The 21459-nt window shown below is 22.7% G+C and overlaps 1 protein-coding gene across 1 annotated transcript in view; it reads left to right on the top strand.

Moving 5' to 3' along the window:
* LOC129618484 (lateral signaling target protein 2 homolog) overlaps positions 1–21459 on the top strand; it is a 78112-nt gene continuing 56653 nt past the window's right edge. The window contains exon 1 of the mRNA XM_055533269.1: positions 1–566. Within this exon, the coding sequence (XP_055389244.1) occupies positions 531–566 (36 nt within the window). The 5' untranslated portion in view covers positions 1–530. The remainder of the gene's footprint in view (positions 567–21459) is intronic.

Below are 21459 nucleotides of genomic sequence, written 5' to 3'. Positions count from 1 at the left end.
GTAAAGTATTGTGTAGTTGCGAACGCGTTGAATTTATTTTTTTTTTTTATAATATTTAAAATATTAAATAGTCATATTTTAATGCAAAATAATAAGGTCTTTTTTATATTATTAAATATTTTTTTGGTACTAGTGTAGTAATTACAAATTAAATAAAGGGAAAATAAAAAAAAAAGAAGTAAAAACTAAATTTATATTGTAAAGAAGATATTGTCGTTGTGTGTGTTTGTTTACTCTATTCAGTGCGAAACGATGTTATCTCTTTGATTAAAAAGGAAAAAAAATTTTTTTTTTAATTATAAATAAAACTTGTTTTTCATATTCGTAAAGTGTTTCAATAGTAGCGTATTTGCTTTAATTTTAAAAATATGATATTAATGGTTTTTTAACAAATAATTTTTTTATATTTTAATAAGAAAAATTTTGAAGAAAAAAAAAAAGAAAAAAAGAAATCAGCAGAGCTGAGTGTGTAGTTTTTTTTTTCATAATCACACATACTCGAATATACATTGTAGTTGTGTGGAAAAGAAATGGATACTTTTCGAAAATGGCTCAACAAACCAAAGGTAAAAAAATAATACAAAAAAAAAATGAGAAAAAGAAAAATATTCACAATTTTATTTTATAATTTTAATAGGTTAATGACATTTTTTTAGGATAAATTACGTGTTTAAGAAGAGTTTACAATTATAATTGAAAGATTTACTATTTATTTTTTTTTTCCAATTTAAGCAGAAAAAATGTCAACCTTGCAATGCAATGTTTTGTCTCAATAAGTCAATATTGTGTAGCCCTAACCCAAATACATTTTTCTACTCTTTTATTTGTTTTTATTGTGAATTCATTTTTTTTTTCAATTTTAATTTGAAAATTTCTAGTTGAAAATTACGTGGTATTTTATCCAAATTAATAATTTTAATGAATAATAGAATTTCAATATAAAATAATTATTAAATTTTTAATAATATAAGAATAATATTCTCTAAAAATTTTGATGTTAATAAATAGAAAGCGCTTTAAAAGTGGCATACGTCAGTGATTGTGAATACATAGGTGTATGTACGTATGTATATGTAAATTGTGCATGCACATTTGATTATATTCAGAAATTGGATACCACCTCCTATACAAAATGTAAAAAAAGTAATTTTAGTTGCTTAGTGATTTTTTTTTACTTGAATATAAATTTTATATTTAATTTTTTATTGCTTATATTATTGTTTCTTTAGTTTAATTTTATCTATGTGAATTATAAACGTAGAGTTCATAATATCCATTTCATAATATTATGAGAAAAATGAAAAGTTTTTTGGTAGGAGGGGAAGATAATAAAAAAGATTAAATAAAAAGGTTCCCATTGTAAGAAATTCAAAAAAAAGTTTTTCAAACTAAGTAGTTTTTTATTTAAGGTACCTAGATAGGGGTGCAAATTAAGAGTTTATCTACCCGTATTTCGAAATATTCCGTAGGGTCTTGTATGGATACCCACCTACAAATTGCATTAATTATAAAATTGGTAATTTTTTTGTTTCTCCTATTTTTACTTTTTCTGATAAATTTTTTTCTTTAACCCCCTTAGGAACACAACCTCCCCATGGCTCTCTATTGTTTTCTAATAGCTTTACTTATGTCCTTTTTTTTTCATTACCCTTGAATTTGTAATAAATAATGAAATTTCATCAATTCATTGATAAAATAATTAAAGACACTGACTTTCAAAATACAAAAGTGTTGCTTATCAATTCAAATACAGAACCAATTTATGAAAATTTTTTAAACTTAACATTGATTTTTAAGTTGTCTGTAAAAAATTTGTAATTTAAAAATGGAAGAAAACTGATCAAATTTATTTATTTACTTAATCATTTATAAAATAGTAATAAAAGCAAAATCATAAACTTATTAAAAAAAAACTATAAAATTGATGAAAAACCTAAAAATCGAGTAATGTGGGAGAAAGTAAATTTAGAAAAGCTGGTCAACAAAATGCATAACTTAAAAAATTATGTGGACCTATCAAATTATTATATAAATACCTGCCTATGTCTGCTCTTAGTTATAATTTACTTAAAAAAATGCTAGAATTATTCAACAGAATTTCAAGAAAATGAAAAAATTTATTAACAAAAATTTTTTGCATATAAAAATTTTGATTTAAAAAAAATAAATATCAAATTTCGTCTAATTTTATAAAACAATTTGGGTGGTAGGCACACCTGAAATTTGTTCGGTTATCAACCTTTCAACACTCTAAATTTTTTTTTTTGATAACTTTAATTGCTTAAGTATTCATAAGAAGGTACCTACCTACCTACGTACTAATATTTTATAGAAAACATTCAAGCAGAGCAAATTTTTAACCAGAACAACTTTTGTGAACCAATATGTTCCTGCACTGAGTATAAATTTAAATCTTATATTATGACATGTACAATTTTCATATGATCATTTAAGTATGTAAACGGCATTTGCTTTTAAGCATTTCTTGTAGTTGTGCATATTTTTTGAAGTTAAAAACCTACTTAATTACTTTATCGGCTTTAAAATTTCACTTGATTCGTCATTTGATATAAGCTGAATCATTTAGTTTATACTTGTCATTAACATAAGTACATAGTATAAGTAAGTGCAACATACAATGTTACAAAATTATTACTTATAGTTACTGTGAAAAATCAAAGTTGTTATGAAAAAAAAAAAGCCAGACAAGTTGAAACTGTAACCATTTTAATCTAAAATTATGTATGTGTGTATAAAGGGTACACATCTACCTACTTATATTTATACGAAGTTTTTTTTATAAACAATTTTATGGAAAAATAAGTTAATGTCCTTTTTATCCTCAAGGTTATTGCACTTTTATATTTTTAAAAAAAAAAAACTAAAAATCAGGAACATTAAATTGTGAACCAACCCTACTTACATAAATTTATATTTTTTTTTTCTTGTTTTCTTATTTGTTTTTTTTTTTTTGTAAAAGTCACATACGGTCTCTTTAACCATATGTTGTGTTCTTCTCCGATATGCTCTCAATTCATATTACGTTCATATTATACTACATACTTACTTACTTAATAAATTTATATTTAAGTTTATTGATGTAGTTGCTGTTTATAATATTTTTTCCCCTAATATTATTTTGTGATAAAAACACCTAAACATACTTATGTATCTATTTATAAGTGCTTCTGCACTTATGCAAGTAAAAATTGTGTATGTTTACATGTAAAAATTTGTATACAAATGTATAATATACTCAAGTATAATATATTTGTCCCGAGATCTAAGATATACCTACCCACGTAAGTACTTGCATTGCTTTAAAACCGAAAAAAAAAAATATGTTACAATAAAATATACTTACATACAATTATGTAAGTATATCTGCGCATAATTGTATAGAAATTGTGTAGATTATGTGATGTAAACATAAGAAAATTGTTAACATGGTTACAAAATTTTGTATGGACTCTTAAGTATGTATGTACCTACATAATTCATATGCATATACTTACGCATATATATATATATATAATGTGAATATACTTATGTTACATATTCTATATAGTATAATGCACTTAGTTATTAAGCTAAGTATGCTTTTTTTTATGCTATCTTGTAAATTTTATGTATGTTTGTACATATACATATACCTAAAAATATAACAGTAAATTCCAACAAGAATATTCTTATTTTTGTGTTTTTCATCTTTCTTTACCTTAATTTTATGTGTCAAGTTTTGTTTTTGTTTATAATAAGTAGGTTTTTTTTTCTTTACTTTCTTTGTTTTATTTTTAGAGGTGAAAAAATCAAGGAAACCTTTTAAAGGTTTTTTGTCTTTTTTTTTTTTTGGTTATTGTGACGTTGCATAGGTACATATATAAATACACATAATTTAGTTAAATGTAACATTTAAGTCCTTACTTTTACGTCCTACATAAGTAGGGTATCTGACATGCAGGATACAAGGGAAGTGAATTTTGTAAGTAGAATACGGCAGTAGAGTACGGCAATGGAGCATAATTTGAATTTTAAATTCTGATTTATTTACTCAGTATAAATATTGATTATACTTGAGTAAATAGCGAATTTTATTTTATTAGTAAGTAATACTAAATATTTGGTTAGGACTTACGCTATTTTGCAATATTTTTTTAAAAATTAATGCAAAAGCTTACCTCAGTACCTAAATTTTTTCAAAATTTTCAAATAAAATTTTTTTTTTTGGATTTTCGTTTCATTGTTCTGTTGTACTTATTTTTCTTAAAACATTTTTATTTATTCAATCAAACAGTTGAAAAAACACAAATTATTATTCCGCTTTCTAAAATATTTATGCTAATAATTTTCAAGTTTATAATAAAAAACCAAAAATAAATACGTAATACCAAAAATCTTCCAAAAAATAATACTTAGGAGTAGATAATAAAAAGTGAAATAGTTTTTTTTTATTATTATTAAATAAGTATAACAAAAAAAAAAATTTTTTTTTTTTGGTAAAAACAAACTTGAAAAGCAACATTTTATATTGAAGAAAAAAAAAAGTTGACATGGAAAAGTTAAGCGGCCATTTTTTATTGTTACTTAGTTTGTTTAAGAACTCATACTACTTTATTCATATTAAATTTAAATTATAAAACTTAAAATTAAATTAAAAACATTTCTTGCATCTTACAAGTTAAAAAAATTTAGAAAGCAGAGAAATTGCAAACAAATATTTTTTATATTAATTTTTCTTTGCGTAAAAAGTAAATTTTGCGTAAGATTACACTTAGAAATTTGAAAAAGAAGAGCAAAATGTTATGATTACTTGAAAGTGTATGTAAAAGTATTTAGTAAATAAAGTACTACTTATAGCAGTACTTATATACTAACTGTTCTTTTCGCTATAAGTGTGACATTTTAATTAAGGTATTATACTTATTTGACTTCCAGCTTTTTCGCTCAGTTTATTGTGATAAGTGTTGTGTAACATTTTTCTCTCCAGGTGTTTTACTTTCATAGAAAATTATTATTATTATTTTTTTTTTTACTGTGTTTTTGATTATATTTTGTACGACGTGTAAAAATTTCCCTATAGTTACATTTTATGTTTATAGGTGTAGTTAAATTGTTTTTTTCTTTTTTAATTTTTTGCAAATTTTTAATTGAATAGTATGAGACGCAGACGATATAAGAAAGTTTTTGTAGTTAAGTCCCTTTCTATTCGAAAGAGAAGGTACTTACTAACAAACATGCATAATAATATGTAACATAATATTTATGTGAGAGAAACAAGAAATTTCGAAAATAACAAAAAATAATTTTCAGTAAAAAGAATTTAAAAGAAAATGGAAAAAATGTGAATGTATATGTATGTATTGTATGCATACTTAAAAGTAGAAAAATTTTTAATATTGCACAATTTTTGTTTACAAATTTCTCTAAATGTACCTTATGCTTGTTATATATATTTATACTTATATATATATATATCTATGTTATTTTTGCGACAGTTAATATACAGTAAAATCCACATTTTGTGAAAATAGACGAAGTTTTTGCGATTTCGCATACATACTTATTTTGTTAAATAAATAAAATAGACTTAAAATAATTTTTAAAATTAATTATTTATAATTAAGTACATATATTTTTTATTTTATATGTATATTTAGATATTAGTTTGTTGAAAATTTAGTTCAAAAGGACTGAGTCATTACTGAACTAAAAAGGGTGTAAAAGAGTTGTCATTATTTGATTTTCATAACATGAAGTTTGTTTGAAAATAGTAGTTTTTGGTGCTATCTGATTGTGATTTTACGCGGATTCTACTGTATATATTTTTATTCTTTTTATGTTAAGGTATGCCTTTACTTATGTATACATGCTTGCATATATAATTATTTATATATTAGATATTGTTATATCGGTATACGTTTAAAATGATTGCCAACTGGTTTTTTTTTTTACAAAAAATTTATGCTTTTTTATATACTTAGATATCGGAACATTAGTCAAATTTCATTAGAAAGGCAGAAGATATTATAAGACATCACTAGTACTAACTTAGTACGTTTTAATTTATAATAAGCGCAATATATAAAAATATATAAGTACAATAAAGTAAATATGTACATTATTTTTATAGAATTTTTGGATGATACTGGCGTTTTATTGCCGGGCAAAAAAAAATCTGATGAAAAAAAAAACATGTACCTACTCAAGTCTTCATAATTTATAGACGCATATTGCAAAACATCAATGTCATTCAAGACGGCCAGAAGATCAAATTTATTCTTTTCTAGCATTCTGTTTTTTCTTTGTATCTCCTATTCTGTTAAAAAATGAGTGTACAGATATTGTAAATAAAATATTGAGAGTGATTTATTCTAATTAAAATACTGATCAAAATCTTATTAAGTAAAATTTTTTTTAAACCTTAAATTCAATAAAAATTCCACATTTTAGTTTGTTTAACAAATGCTTTTATATAATCTGGTAACTCAATTATAATTACTTTTTCTCAGGGTATTCACTTATATCGTCTTATGTATGCTCATTTTAAAATACTTATGAGTGTAGTAAGTCACCAAACCATACCTTATGATTATGGAAAAATAAAAGAATACAATAAGTAAATTTATGTTGAAAACTGTATTAGGTACTTACCTGTTTTTACCATCTTTTCTTGTTGTTTTTATATGTAGTTCAATTATGGTTGTGTTATTTTGCCATATTGTACGTAAATAATTAAGTATACTTATACGTAATAAAAACTTACATATGCATATACATATGCACATACATATCATAAATACATACTGATAAAAATGTTGCAAAAAAATTTTTTTTTTTAAATCTTTTCAAAAAAAATGGAAAAATAAAAAACTATATTGAAAAAAATAGTCGTGTATTTTCCCGAGTCAGTCTCCTCATTTTTTTTCTCATTTTAATGTTTAAATAACAAAAATAAAAACAAGAAAATGTGAAGGTTGTGACGTAATTTGGTATACATAAATGTAACATTTATGTATACATATACATAGGTACATCATGAATAAGAGCATTAGTATGGGTAGTTTTACTTATGCATCTACCGTGTATGTACATATATAATTCACATGCATTTTGTGTTCATGTTTTTATAAAAAAGCAAAATAATAACAAATTTGTACGTATACTTTATTCAAACATTCCTCCTTTATTAAAAAGAACAATTTTTTGATTAAAATTTGTTTGGAAAGAAAAATTTAATTAAATTAAGAATTCAATTTTTCAAATTTTTTTTTTAAATTACATAGATATGTACTAATATAAATGCATCAAATTTTAAACCATTGATCGATTATTGAGACGTGCTGACGGTTTTCATAAATAATTGCTTTTAATCTTAATTTTTTGTACAAAGAAATTTTCATGAACAAATTTTCAGAGCTTAAGTAATCACTTACGTCAGTTTCATAATTTAGCGCTATAATTTTTAAATCTTATTAAGAGATTTCAGTTTAAAATAAGCTTAACATAATAAATCGAATTCGAAAACTAAGGATTTTAAAATGTAAGTTGTAATTTTACAAATTACATGAAAAATTCATGAAAATTTAAGTTATTCTGGGTGATTCCCATACAAAAAGAGATCTGGGTTATTCCCAGATGATTTTATAAAAGATTCCCAAGATAGGAAAATTATTGTAGAGTTAAAGCAAAAACAATACTTAGTGTTTCCATCACTAAGATAGTATTATCTATAGAAATTCTAGTTTGTGGTTAAACTTTATGCATATTTATATAGGTATAAGTGTTACGTGTACGTATATAGGTACGATTAAATATTTATAATTCTTTAACTTCCGCTTTATATAATTGTATCGATATATTTTCAATTTTATTTATTTATTTTAATAAATTTATTTTGATTCACCACGCAACATTAAAGAAATTCATTTTTATTGCTCTCACTGGGGTTCTCCCAATTTCTTATAGATTTAAAAAAGAAAACAATACTTAAGTAGTGTTTTTGTTTTACTTCGTTTTTTTACTTTTGAATGTATCTAAATATTTATTTGAATTTATAAATATTTTTACATACTTAAATTTAAAAATTTCACTTAAATTTTAGTTAGCATTTTACTAAACCAATAGCTAAATAATATAATTTCGAAAATTTTTAATAGAAACGAAAATGTAAAATCTTATAACTCATACATATAAAAACCCTTAATACTCACATATACATATGTACATATAAGTGTGCGTATTTTAATGATGTTAAATGATTCAAAGATTAAATGGCGCTTCGGTTTTTTTTAATTTGATCAAACACAGTCGATTGAAATATTTCTGTATTAATTTCTTTGAATGTCAAATAAGTACGTAATCAAATTTTTTATTGTTTTTCTCGTTATTCTCGTTTGAAAATAACATTTACAACACTTTGTTGAATACATTGTTGTATGTACGGGACTGAGTAGTTTTCTTAACATATAAAGCTATTTAATTTGCAATTATAAGTAATATTTTTAATTTGAATTATGATAGTGCGTTTTAACTAAAAAATGTCAAAATTTTAATTACTTAAAATGATTTTTGAAATTTTATAGTCACTGCCTTGAATTTATCAATCCCAATCAATTATCTCTTACTTCCTAAATCTTTTACTTAAATAAACTTTTGTGTCATGCCCAAAAAAATTATATCTACAAAATATACCCAATTCGGTAACATCCGTAAGATATCTTTTCTAGATTTTTGCAAGAATTTCTTCGTCAAAATTTTAATTTTATCAAAAATATGTTTTAAATTTATTTTGTGCCTAAGTACACAACTGTAACTTAGGACCTTACCAAAATTTTAAATTATGCTTCTGCCTATTAAATAAAGTTTCTGCCTAGGTGCTGATAAATATCATGAAGTATGTACTTACCCATATTTTCTCAATCAGATCTAACTAAAAGAGTATTTGTTAGAAATTTAATTTACAATTACAATATTTAATTTTTTTTAATTAGTAATAATTTAAGCAGAGAGCTAAAGTTTCGAATACTTACTTAATTACGAAAATCATAATAACCTATTGAGTTTGTTTTATTTTTAGAGTGTTTCTTAATAGGTATGTGCTTAGATAACTCAATTATAATATATTCTAATTAGGTATAATGTGTGTGTTATGAATATAATTTCAACTTTATTTGAATATATAACATTAAGAGCAATTAAAGGCGTAAGTACATAAAATAATTATTTTTTAATAACATAATAATTAAAGTTAATGAAAATAATTTTAAATTTTTTTTTTAAATTATCACTTTAATTAAAATTAATAATTTAAATATTTAAGTATTATAATTTATACTTTTCTTCAATAAATTTGTAAGCGATGTTTGTTTTAAATAATTTTAATTGAATAACTAATTTTAAATGAGAAACTAATTGATTTTTTACTCAAATTTATTAAATTTATTAAGGTTGTAAGTTCGTGTATAAGAACAGTCTTAGCAAGGATGATTTAAATAATAAATAAACTTAAATAATTACTCAATTTCGATTCGGAATTCTTTTAAAGTTAAAATTTCTTAAAATAAAATTCAAAATATTTTTAAAATAACACAAAATTGATATTGAATAAAAGTTTTCATACTTGTTCAAAATAAGCATTATGAAATTCATTCTTACGTGTATCACAAAATTTTATACCCACGCACTTACCTTTACTTATAAGGTAACAAATTAATAATCAAGTTATTGCCGACTTTAAAATTAGATTGTCATATGGGAAAATACAAAAAAAAAAAAAAATTTTTTTTTTTTTATTTACTTGATTTATTTTGTCTCAAAAACTAAAATTTCCTTTTTTTTTGTTCCCTTATTATTTTTGTTATTTTATAAACTTGTACACATTATGTGTGCTAATATACAAGTATCATAAGTTGTATAACAAATAAGCTAACAAAATACTGAACATTATTAAACATTACTATACACTTAATTTGTAATTTGTATGTACAAGTAAGTGTATATGAGAAAAACTTTTTGAAATAGAGGTATATGCACGATGTATAATAGTTATTTTATGTACGTTGACATTTCACATGTGATATACATACTTACGTGTATACAAGTAGGTATATATAATGGTTAATAGCAAGTATAAGCACCGTGATTTATTCAATGGTAAGTAATTTGCGCAAATTTATTTCTAAAAAAATCGTTTATTGTTTATAGGTGTTTGAACAAAATGGTTTTTTTTTTTTACAATGTTTTTTTTTTCTCTGTTCAATTTTCATTATCAATAACCACATTTTAAATATAATTTTATTCAACTTTAACAAAATAATTTAGTATTTTTATTTAGTGAATTGCGCAACTGCTATAATTTGTATTGAAAATAAAAAACAAGAAAAAATTTTTAAGTTTAAGTTAAGAAAACGGAACCGTTAAATCACAACAAACAGAGGAAACAAACAATTTTTTTGTGAAAATTTTATAACAGATTTTTTTCAATGTTTTCGTTTTTTTTTTCAAATTGTTTTAGAAGTGAAAGTAATAAAAGAGTAAGAAATCAAAAGTAAATTTTGAAAAGAAAATTATTTTTTTTTTTTAAACTATCATTTACCTACTAATAAATTAATGTACAGGGTGTTTAATTATTTGACTTTATGACCTCTTTCAATTAAAATGAATAAAACGATGAAGTTCCGGGTGAATAACTAAAAACACCAAATTTTGTAAATTTTGCTTAACACTTAATTAAATAATATTAGCGTTAATTTAGCGACTACAAATTTAAGTAATTTGAAGCCGCTGATTTTTGAATTTTAAGTAATTCATCTTATATACACTTCATATATGCCTGTCTAACATTTTGTTAGTTCCAAATAAAGTTTAAATAAACTTTGTTCTTATAACAATTTCAATATTCTAGGCTTTTTATGTTTTAAATAAAAAAGAAATTTGTGTCCTTTGGCAGTTCGGTACTTTGCTTTTTTCGATAATTTAATCATCATAAATCAGAATCCCTAATTATCCTAGTAACGCTCTAATTTCCATTTTTAATATAATGAAATGAATTTCTTATTTGGCAAATATTAAAATTATATATAACGATTTTTTTTCAGGTATTTAGGTGAATTTCGATTTTAATTAGCCAAAATCTTAGAACAATCAAAATCTACACTTATATACCATCGGAACATTCTGTGTTACAGCTTTTTTAAAATATTTTAAAAAAAATTTCATATTAAATAACTATTGAACACTCATTTTAAGTATCTATAGAATTGTACACGTTATTTATTAAAGTTTATGTGTATGCAAGCATAAAATGAGCCGTATTGTAAGAAATGAACAAAAGAAAAAAAAGAATGTACTGACGATAAAAATCGCTTTAAGCGTTTAGTTATTCAATTAAGGAAATTTTAAAATTTTCGACTTATAGCTGAAAATAGCTACTATTCATATATATATATACTTATGTGTAATATAAATAAATTTTAAATATTTGTATTTTATGCTTTTTCAATTTATTTTCTATTGAATTGAATAATTTAAAAATGTAAGCGATCTAACCCAAAGGCCAAAAACAAAATATCAATATTAAATTAGCCGTTTAATTCAATAATCGCAGGAAAATTGTAAAGTATAGTAAAATAAATAAAATGGAAACAAAAAAAGAAAAAAAAATATTTAAATAAATTGCCTGAAAATTAATTGTAGTTAACAACTGTTATTTATATTTAATTTTATAACTGGTGTAAATAACAGAATTGCTAAGAAAATACAACCTACATACTTATAAGTATACACTTCTATTTATTTCCTTTGAACGGATATTACACGGATATTTAATTAAAAAAGTTCAATTGTTATGTTAGCTACGATAATAAAAAACTTGACAACAAATTTTTTTTGGAGGGTTTATTGACTTGTTATTATTAATGCTTATAACTTCTATGAATTTTTCGAATTATATTTTTAAAAATTCTAATAATTCTTAGAAATCAATTGTATCGATAGAAAGAGTAACAATATTTCATCATCTCAACTCTTTTTAATAATTTTAATGAAAATAAAATTGTTTAGTTAGGAAACGTAAGATTTGAACAAATTTGAAATTTTTTACAAAATCACATTCATCATGTCATTCATGAGTTAATTTGTTGTACATTTATCCAAGAAGGATTCTGACAATCTATATTGTTATTCAAGATTTTACGGGAGATACTGGTGTCTTAGTCTTACATTTTAAAGGTTTTGAAAACGTTAACAATCCTAACATAAAATTTTAATTGAAATCTAAACCGCAACCCTCCTTCAAAAATTCTTAATATTTTCTCGAAATGAAATTTACTCGTGAGAGAATGTGTGATGTATAATCAATTACCTATTATAATGGTTGAGTTTATCTTATTTGATTTCAAATCGCAAGAAACAAAAACCTCCAATTTGGGCATCAGATAAATTTGTCTCAATCTATGTATATACATACATAGAGGTTGTTAAATAAGATGTTGTTAAAATAAGCAAATTGTACTCAATAGTTACTTAATAACTGCCATATGAAAATACCCATTTTATATCTTTTTAGAACAAAATAAAATCTAAAAATAAATAAGTACTTTTAACAGATAGTCTAAAATAAGCTGCAAATTTTTAAAATAAATATTATAAATAATATTGGGAACAATGAGATTCATTTTGGGTACGTTTGCACCCTTATTTATACATCATCCCATGTACATATATGCACTTGTACGATAATATAAATATGTATAACATTTTGACATATACTTTGCCCAAAGGTGATAAAAATAAACATTGTTATCACAGATTTTTTTTTATAATTTTATATAAAAATAGGAGGCAATCATTTTTTTACTAAAATAAAAAATCTCATTTAAACGATGAGAGAAAAAAATTTAATTAAAAAAATAAAATTGAAACTCAACATTCGCTTATTATTCAATAAGGAAATTTATTTTAGAATTTTGAAATTTAAAAAAGCTTAGAATTATTATTGGAAACTAAAAATTAATACAAATTAATTACAATAAAAAATGAGGTAATTATTTTTTATTTGGAAATGTTATGAAATATTTAATCATAAAGAGAAAAAATTGAAATGCAGTAAGTAAGTAAGTACATATAGAATTTCACCTGATCTGGGGATTTTTTTTTTTTCGTTGGAAAATGTCATCTTGAAATTTATCAGAAAAGCAGTGTTTTCTTTCTAACATTTTAGATTGTGATTCTAATTTTGTTTATACCAGGTATTTTAATTTGGCTTATAGGTACATACTTACTTATTACTATCAAAGTAAAATAGAAAACTTATTCTCGCTAATCGATTTTAAGTGAAGAATTGATTTTTAAGATAACGGGCTCCCCTTACACATAAATAATAAAATTGTTTTAAATTTAAACAAAAACTTTTGTGTTTACTTGTATACAAGTGTTGTTTTAATGTTCTTCTAGCTAAGCTATTAAAATTTGTTTCTAAGTTGTGTGTATTTTAATCCTCCAATTACTCTTTATGACTGGAAAGCTAAAATAATATAATTTAAAATAGCCCATTTCTTGCGGCTCCCTAATTATCATATAAATATTAAACGTATAATTACCCCAATATTATCCAATAAATAACGACCTCAATAATTCCAATTATTCAATAATATTTTTATATCTGCCTACATATTGTATAAGGGGTATATTCATTTTATCACTATGTATGTATATAACACTAAAGAACAAAAGTTTATGACGCCATAAAGCATATATGCATATATTATTATTCAGAATCTAATTTCTAAGTCGATTTAGATTATGCCCGTTCGTTTGTTTGTTTTTGAGACCACAAAACACTGATATGCCTTTAACTCGTTCCTTTGATTACGTCATCCATCTATTCTGCAGTTGCATGAAGAAATTTCCATTAAGTTAAATTATTAGTGTAATAAGCACATTACTTATTAATTTCACAACTATGATGTTGTATTAGTAAAATTCATAATACTGATATGGCGCTTTTTTGTTTTTGCATAGAAATTGAATTTGAAAACTTTCTATGTCTCTCTCTAAATTTTTATTTACGTGTAGTTAAATATTTTTCAAAATATTACGTAATCGAATTCTCACTTTATTCGATGCTTTTGAGTAATAAGTTGAACAATTTCGCTTAATTTGTTATCAATTCTCGGAAAATGTACAAACTTATATAAGTATAACGTGAATGTAATTTATTGTTGATAAGAATTTTTATACAAGATTAATAGCGTATAACATTGTGAGTAAGAGTATATGTGTTATATTTACTTGTTCACATTCATACCTATGTGATGTACGTGTATAGTTTTATGTACGTGTATGGTTTTAAAAACAAATTATTGGGTTTATACTCTTATCTAATTTAATTTTTTTTTTTTTTAGTCTAAACCAAATCTTATACTAAATTATGAAATATTCTGTATTTATAGATTTACATGCTTATTGTAGCTGTGAAATAAGCATGTGTGTGTATGTAAAATAACAAGAATAATATATTCATACTAAGTTAATGGTTTAGTTATTATTTATCAATGTAATAAAATAATTATTATTATAAAATATTGAATAATACTTTATTATTAGTATTTCTAGTAAAAACCATTAAATTATAAATTTTATAACGTTATTTTGTAAACAGTTAAGTATTAATAAATTATATGTATTAAATAATAAACACGTTAAGTAATAAATAACTAGTTATTCTCGTTAGTGACTTATGAGACAACTTAGAACGTTACCTAATTTATTACATTCCATTGTAAACTTGTATACTTACGTAATAATTTTTTTGACTAATGAAAATTTATTGGACAACATACATTATTCTATAAGTTACGGAATATAGGGCTATTGTGAATATAGGGCTTCTGTTTTTTTAGTTGTTTATATTTAAAATAGTTAATTATTTCAATCAGTACTTAAATAGTGAATCAAAATTAAAATTATAATATTGATTACTGTTTGGTAGAAAATTCTATAAAACTTAATTGCAGTCGATTACCAAAAAAGGGTGAGGATTTCAGATATTCGAATTTATAGAAGACACGGTTGTTTAAAAGATTCCATTTCTTATAAAAAACATTCAATTTAGATTTCGAAAATTTTTGTTTTCAGAAATGAACCGCTTATATGATTGTAGCTCTTCAAATTTTAAATTGTAACTCTTCAAGTAGACTTCATTGTGTCAGCATTACTTATTGTTCTTTTTTCATTTCTCAAATTTTAGACTACTCATGGTTGAACATTTTCTAAAATTGGGTCAGAAAATAATAGGGAAAAAAAATAAAATATAATTTGTATCCTTTCTTAATCTGTTAAAAGAAATTTAAATCAAATTAAAATCTTAAAAAAGTTTTCAGATTATTGTCATTTTACCTATACTTATATACTTACAGAAGGACATTGCAATATCAAATTATTTGAAAACTTAAAAAAAAAATGGTTTTTATAAGCAAAAAGTATATGAGTTTGTGTAGGACTTTTAAAATGTTTTTGAAGTAGGAAAATAAAAAAAATTGTATTTTTTTTTTAAAATGAAAGAATGAAAAGGTTCCGAAAATTTTATTGAATAAATTAAATTTTCTTTTTTTTTCTTATTTTTGTTAAAATGTCTTCAATATAGCAATACGTTAAGCTTACGAAATGTTAACTTAAAATTTCTTAAATTTTCCATATAACAAGAAAATTCATAACACTCTTAAGAGTTTCCAGTAACTGAATATCATGTAAAGAAACGTTATATTGGCTGCAATATAACTTCAAACTTATATGGAGTAAACCCATTTTTGTAATATATGAAATATATATGAACGATTCTACAATGAGGAGTAAATAAGAACTTTCCCTTACATAATTTATTGTTTACAAATGTAGCTCTTGTATCCTTGGTAAAAATATAGGAGAAACTGCTTATTTATAAAAGATATTTTATTATTAACGTGAGACCAATTAAATATGAATAATTTGTGGCACTATTATATTCAGTTACTTGATTAAAGCGAAATTACTTATGTAATATTTAAGTTTTAGATTTTCACAATCCTTTATATATATATAAGTACTCACCTTTTTGTTTATTAATTTCAGTGATTTTCCTTAAAGATGTAAGTGACTCGGGAGTTAAGATTTCGTAATGACAACAATTGAAAAGTTTTTATTTTAAAATATTTCCCGGATTTTAATATTAATTAAAAATAAAATTTAAATACTAATTTAATACTAAGCAATTTAAACGTTTAAGAAATAAAATTAATGTTAAAATGAGCATAACTAAGTGGTGTAATCAAGAATCCAATTTAGTTAAATACAACCGCGTTCTTGTTTTTTATTCTTAATCATATAATATTCAACTACCGTGTCCTAAAATTTAGTGTTAAAAACTCAATTAAATTTTAAGAATAATTTTATTAAAAATTATATTTTTAAAAGTCTTCAATGGAATTTTTTTTAATATCGAACACTTACTTGCTCTTATAAACATAGTAAGTAATGTGCTCAAATTAAGAAATTAGATTATTTTACGAATTGACTATGAAAACTGATTCGATTTTAATTAGATCCAATTGTACTTCCTATAAAGTAGTTTGAAAGTGTATTTATTAGCAAAGTGCGTATTAAGATAATAAAAAGCAAACATTTTTACTAAATTTAAGTAATTATACTTAAGCAAGCATATCAATTTCTCATACTTAATTTTTTTTTTTTTGAAAGAAATCAATATTATTTGAAAATGTAATATGTACTGGTATATGCACAGGTGTACAAATAAATTCTTAAATTATAGTTTAACCTTCAAAATTGTATTCAATATCAATTAAAAATTTTAAAGCAAGTAATCGTCATTATTGACATTTCAATATTATAAGATTTTAATTAATCATTTTTTATTTTATTTTCCATGTTTTACTACGTTCTTATTTTTTCTTATATACTTACAGAGTGTGGTTCAGTAATATTTTAGTTTGATATATACCAAAAGAAATTGTCGGTATAAAATAAGAAGAAAAAATTTAAATTTTTCAAACTTCGAATGTATCCCCGAAAGTACTTTACCAACTGATGTGGTATCGCAATTAAGTCTTTTGAGAATTGTTTTTTTGCAGAAATTTTTAATTTTCTGAAATTGCCCTAAAATCCTTGTATTTATTTCGGAAATCATTAAGATTTGGTACTCAGCAACAAAAGTTTTATTCATTTTGAATACTTCAATTGGTGTATACGTTTGTATATATCTTTTTGAATCACCCTGTATACCTATAGTTACTGTTATGAAAGTCGTACCCATTGAATTTTAATTTATTTTTTACATGCAAATGTAAGTAAATAATAATTATTGTTAATTTTTTGTATTTAGCTAAGTTTAGAACCGGAAATGAAGTTAATTGTCATTATTCTGTATGTTTTTCGTTATTACTTATAAGCAATTATACATACATATTAAATTAATTTATGTATGTGCACAAAATATAAGTATACATAAATAATGTACAATGTAGTTAATGTATTGCTGATAGTACGTACCTTGTATAGTCTGAAAAAAAATGTGATAATTCGTAAGTGCTATTAAAAAATCAGGTAAATTTGTATTTCAACTGTTTTATAAAATTAGGTACTCTAAATAGTTAATATTTTTTATTCAGTATTAAATTTTTTTTTTATATTACACAGATATTACCGTTACAATTAAAATATTTCTAGGGTGTTTTCAAATTTAAAATATTTTAATTGAAATTCAAAAAAATAGCAAGTAATTGCTGAATTAATTTTGAATAAATTATACAAGCTTGAATGTGTTTTCGGGTATAATAGTATAACACAAAATATTTGCTATCAAACCTGTATATATGTACATATGTATGTAGTGTATCATGTAGATTAAGTATTTTTTTAGAATATGTGATATTGTGATTCATTTTGGGCAACAGTTAAAAACGATTTATGATCAAGATTTTTAAGTAGTGATTTGCATATTACATTTATTTTCGTTTTTCGATTTGATTACTTAAGTATAATGTAATTTGTTAAAGTTGTTCTATAAAATAGTTTTAAGTATTAATATCGACATTAAAAATTGTTTTTGAACTAGGTTATCTTTTCATAGATTGGGCTTTTTATAATTTTAATTTTAAATACTTGTACAAAATGAAAGTGTCATAATGTGGTTACGTATGAATACATACCTTGTTATGACATAACTAATATGAAACAAATATGACAGAAAGACTAAGAAGTTTTATTAAAATTAAATAGGTACTTAAGCGAAAAATACGTGATTTTAAAACAAATTTCGTTAAATTTTAATTTTTATTTTACAAATTTTACATTTTACAGCTTAATGCTTTGGTATACAGTTACATATTTAATGTACATACATTATGATTATTATAACTGGAAAAATTCTAATAAAATTATTGAAGTAGTTATGCGAAACTACACAGCAAATGGTGACTTATTTTTGTTAATAAATCTAAGATGATTAATTCTTCCTAATTAAATTCTTGATTCTTAATTCTTATAATATGTTTAAGTAAATAAAATTTAGGAAATTTGAATGTAAGACCATGAAAAAAATTAGTAAATAAAATTGAAATATAAATTTATTTTTTTTTTTTCATTTTAATCATTTAATATTTATTTTAAGTTCGCCTAATTAAAAGTAATTTTTCGTGATTTTAATATTAAAATTAATATGGTTCACACCTTCATAACATACAGGAAATCTAATACATATACTTATATCTGTGTGTAACGCGGTTAATGTTCATATATTTTTTTATTTTTTAAAAATAAAAAACACAAGAAAAGAACACAAAATTTACCAAGGTCATAATTTTTTTTTTTAAACGAATTCATATTTTATAGATTTGATCCCATCTTACCTTTCAGAAGATCCGTAGATAATTTTTGCCAGACATATACTTACATATATAAGAAAAGATACAATAATATTATTTTTTAAATGATAACTATATATGCATGTGTTAGTGTACTTAAATATACTTACATATATATATTTAGTTGAAAAAGTCAATATTTATAGACACAAAAACTTATTTTTAGAAATGAAATGCGCACAAAAGAAGAAAACAAAACCCCATGAAGTATGTTTTTAAAATTTTTAACGTTAATGCATCTTAAATGTTAATCTAAAATAGCTAAAAAAAACACAAAGACATTATTTCAATTAATTCTTACGTCATTCATTCCAATTTTTTACCGATATTTGAAGCACGTCTCTGTATTAATTTTTACAACTTAGGTATGAATATTAAATTTTCTTTTAAAATTCGCAATTAATTCAATTAACTAACTACGATGAATAAGTTAAAAACAAAAACAATGTTTGGTTGTTTTTTTTGTTAATGCCACGTTCTGAAAGCTTTACGACTTTATGACGTCATGTAAATAATAAAAATTGAATTTTAAATACATGAAGAGAGAGAATTTATTTTACCTGTTTCTCTATTTAGTTGAGAATACACAATTATACATTGTGGTTGCCCATATACATTAATATACTACTTATGTGTATTATTTATCTTATAAAAGGTGATTATGCTTTGTGTTCAACTAAACTGTATTTATATGTGTTTGTGGATAAATAATTAATTTATGACTGAAAATTTTAAATATGTATGTATTTAAATTTTTGCAAAATTGAAATTTTTGTTTTAACTTCTTTAACTTAAATACAATTTAATAGAAGCAATTAATTTTTTTGAGTATACTGATTTATGACTTTGTACTTGCATGGTATGAAAATAAAATTTGAGTAATTAAATTTGGTTTTTATTATATTAATTAAAATATTTTATTGTAATATTAAATAATTTTAAAATTAAATATAAATTAAACAAAAACACATTTTGCTAATTAACTATAATTAATTGTATGTATAAATTTTTAATTTATTTAAGTATGTCACACACACATTTTACAGCACATGCATAGTTTAGTTACACATATCGCACTCCTGGCGGAAAATGCGTTAACCCAAATAAATTGATTTCAAGCAAAATGTAAAATAAATTTTTGAAATGTTGGTTTTTAAACTCAGTTTATAATATATTATGCCATTGCTTTACATTAACATACAAATAAGTATACTTACTATTTTTAATGGTTTATAAACCTGAGAAATCTTAGTTTTCCAGTTAAGGCATTTGTCACGGGATTATGAAGTGAAATACTTAAGATCTTAATTTCAAGAATGTACGTATACTCACTACATAAGTATGTATGTTTTCGTTGAAAAGTGCATAAAACATGCACATTTATTAAAAATATAGTGCTTGAAAAATTTTAATTTTCTATTATGATTTCAAAAATAAGACGTGCATCCTTGGCGTAGATTATCACATTTCCTTATTAGACAATCTGAATATTAAACTGTAAAATTTATATTTCTACTTTTGTATAACTATAGGAATAATTTCGAAAGTTAAGTGTCGCTTTTTCGTATCGATTTAAATTCTAAATATGTATCTAATTAAAATATTAATTTAATTTTATAAAGTCGTGTTAAAATTTTAATTCGTTTTTGTTTTAAATTACTCTTTATCAATATTTCTAATCTACTCATATGAGTATGTATGTGTAATATGTTTTTGTTCTGATGATTATTAAGTATTCTAGTGACTTATTCGTATATAAATGCTTATCTTTCATCATAGCTTTTGCATATACTTAAGCTACTGAAATAGGCACGTTTAAGTGAAATAGAGCGGGAAAATTTTCCAAATCAGTGTTGTTTTTTACGTTTTAAATTATTTCATTACGAATACTTACATTTTTTTATGATAATTACCGAAAAAAAAAAATGATAATGATTTCATTACTTTCTTTTCATTTAAATTGCCGTATAACAAAATTTTTGCATTAATTTACTTGAAGTTACGTAGACATTTAACACTTAATACCTACCTAGACATGAAATTAATTTTAAATTTTTCAAATAAGTTGTAAGTATTTTAAGTTAGGAAATTTTTTAATGCTTTGCTAATCATTAAATAGTTGGGGCTTTAAGCAATAAGAAAGTTATTATAACAGTTACAATTAATTACTAAGTATACTACGCATTTGCATTAATATATTAAAAATTTTTTAAATTTTCCTATATTAATTTTAATTATTTCATCGATATTTTTAAAATAATGAGTCAAAGTTCAAAAAATTTAACATTTTGATAAGCTATACAATGCAATTAGTTAAATGACATTCAAAATTGCAATATTATGCTTTAAGTCCTATATATTTATATTAAAATTTCGAGAAATTATCTTAGCTTATACTATATAGTTATATGCTTCTGTATATTATATTTTCTCATTTATAATTTTTTAATTTTTCTTCCTGCAATCACAACAGCCCACAGCTAATAAATCATAGTGTATACATATATATATATATAATTAAATACGTATGCAGTACATAAATTTC

The sequence above is a fragment of the Condylostylus longicornis genome, unplaced genomic scaffold (assembly GCF_029603195.1).
Source record: "Condylostylus longicornis isolate FDR11 unplaced genomic scaffold, ASM2960319v2 ptg000007l, whole genome shotgun sequence".
NCBI classification, from domain to species: domain Eukaryota; kingdom Metazoa; phylum Arthropoda; class Insecta; order Diptera; family Dolichopodidae; genus Condylostylus; species Condylostylus longicornis.
The sequence above is the reverse complement of the archived record's forward strand: the minus strand, read 5'-3'. Positions and strand labels throughout refer to the sequence as shown.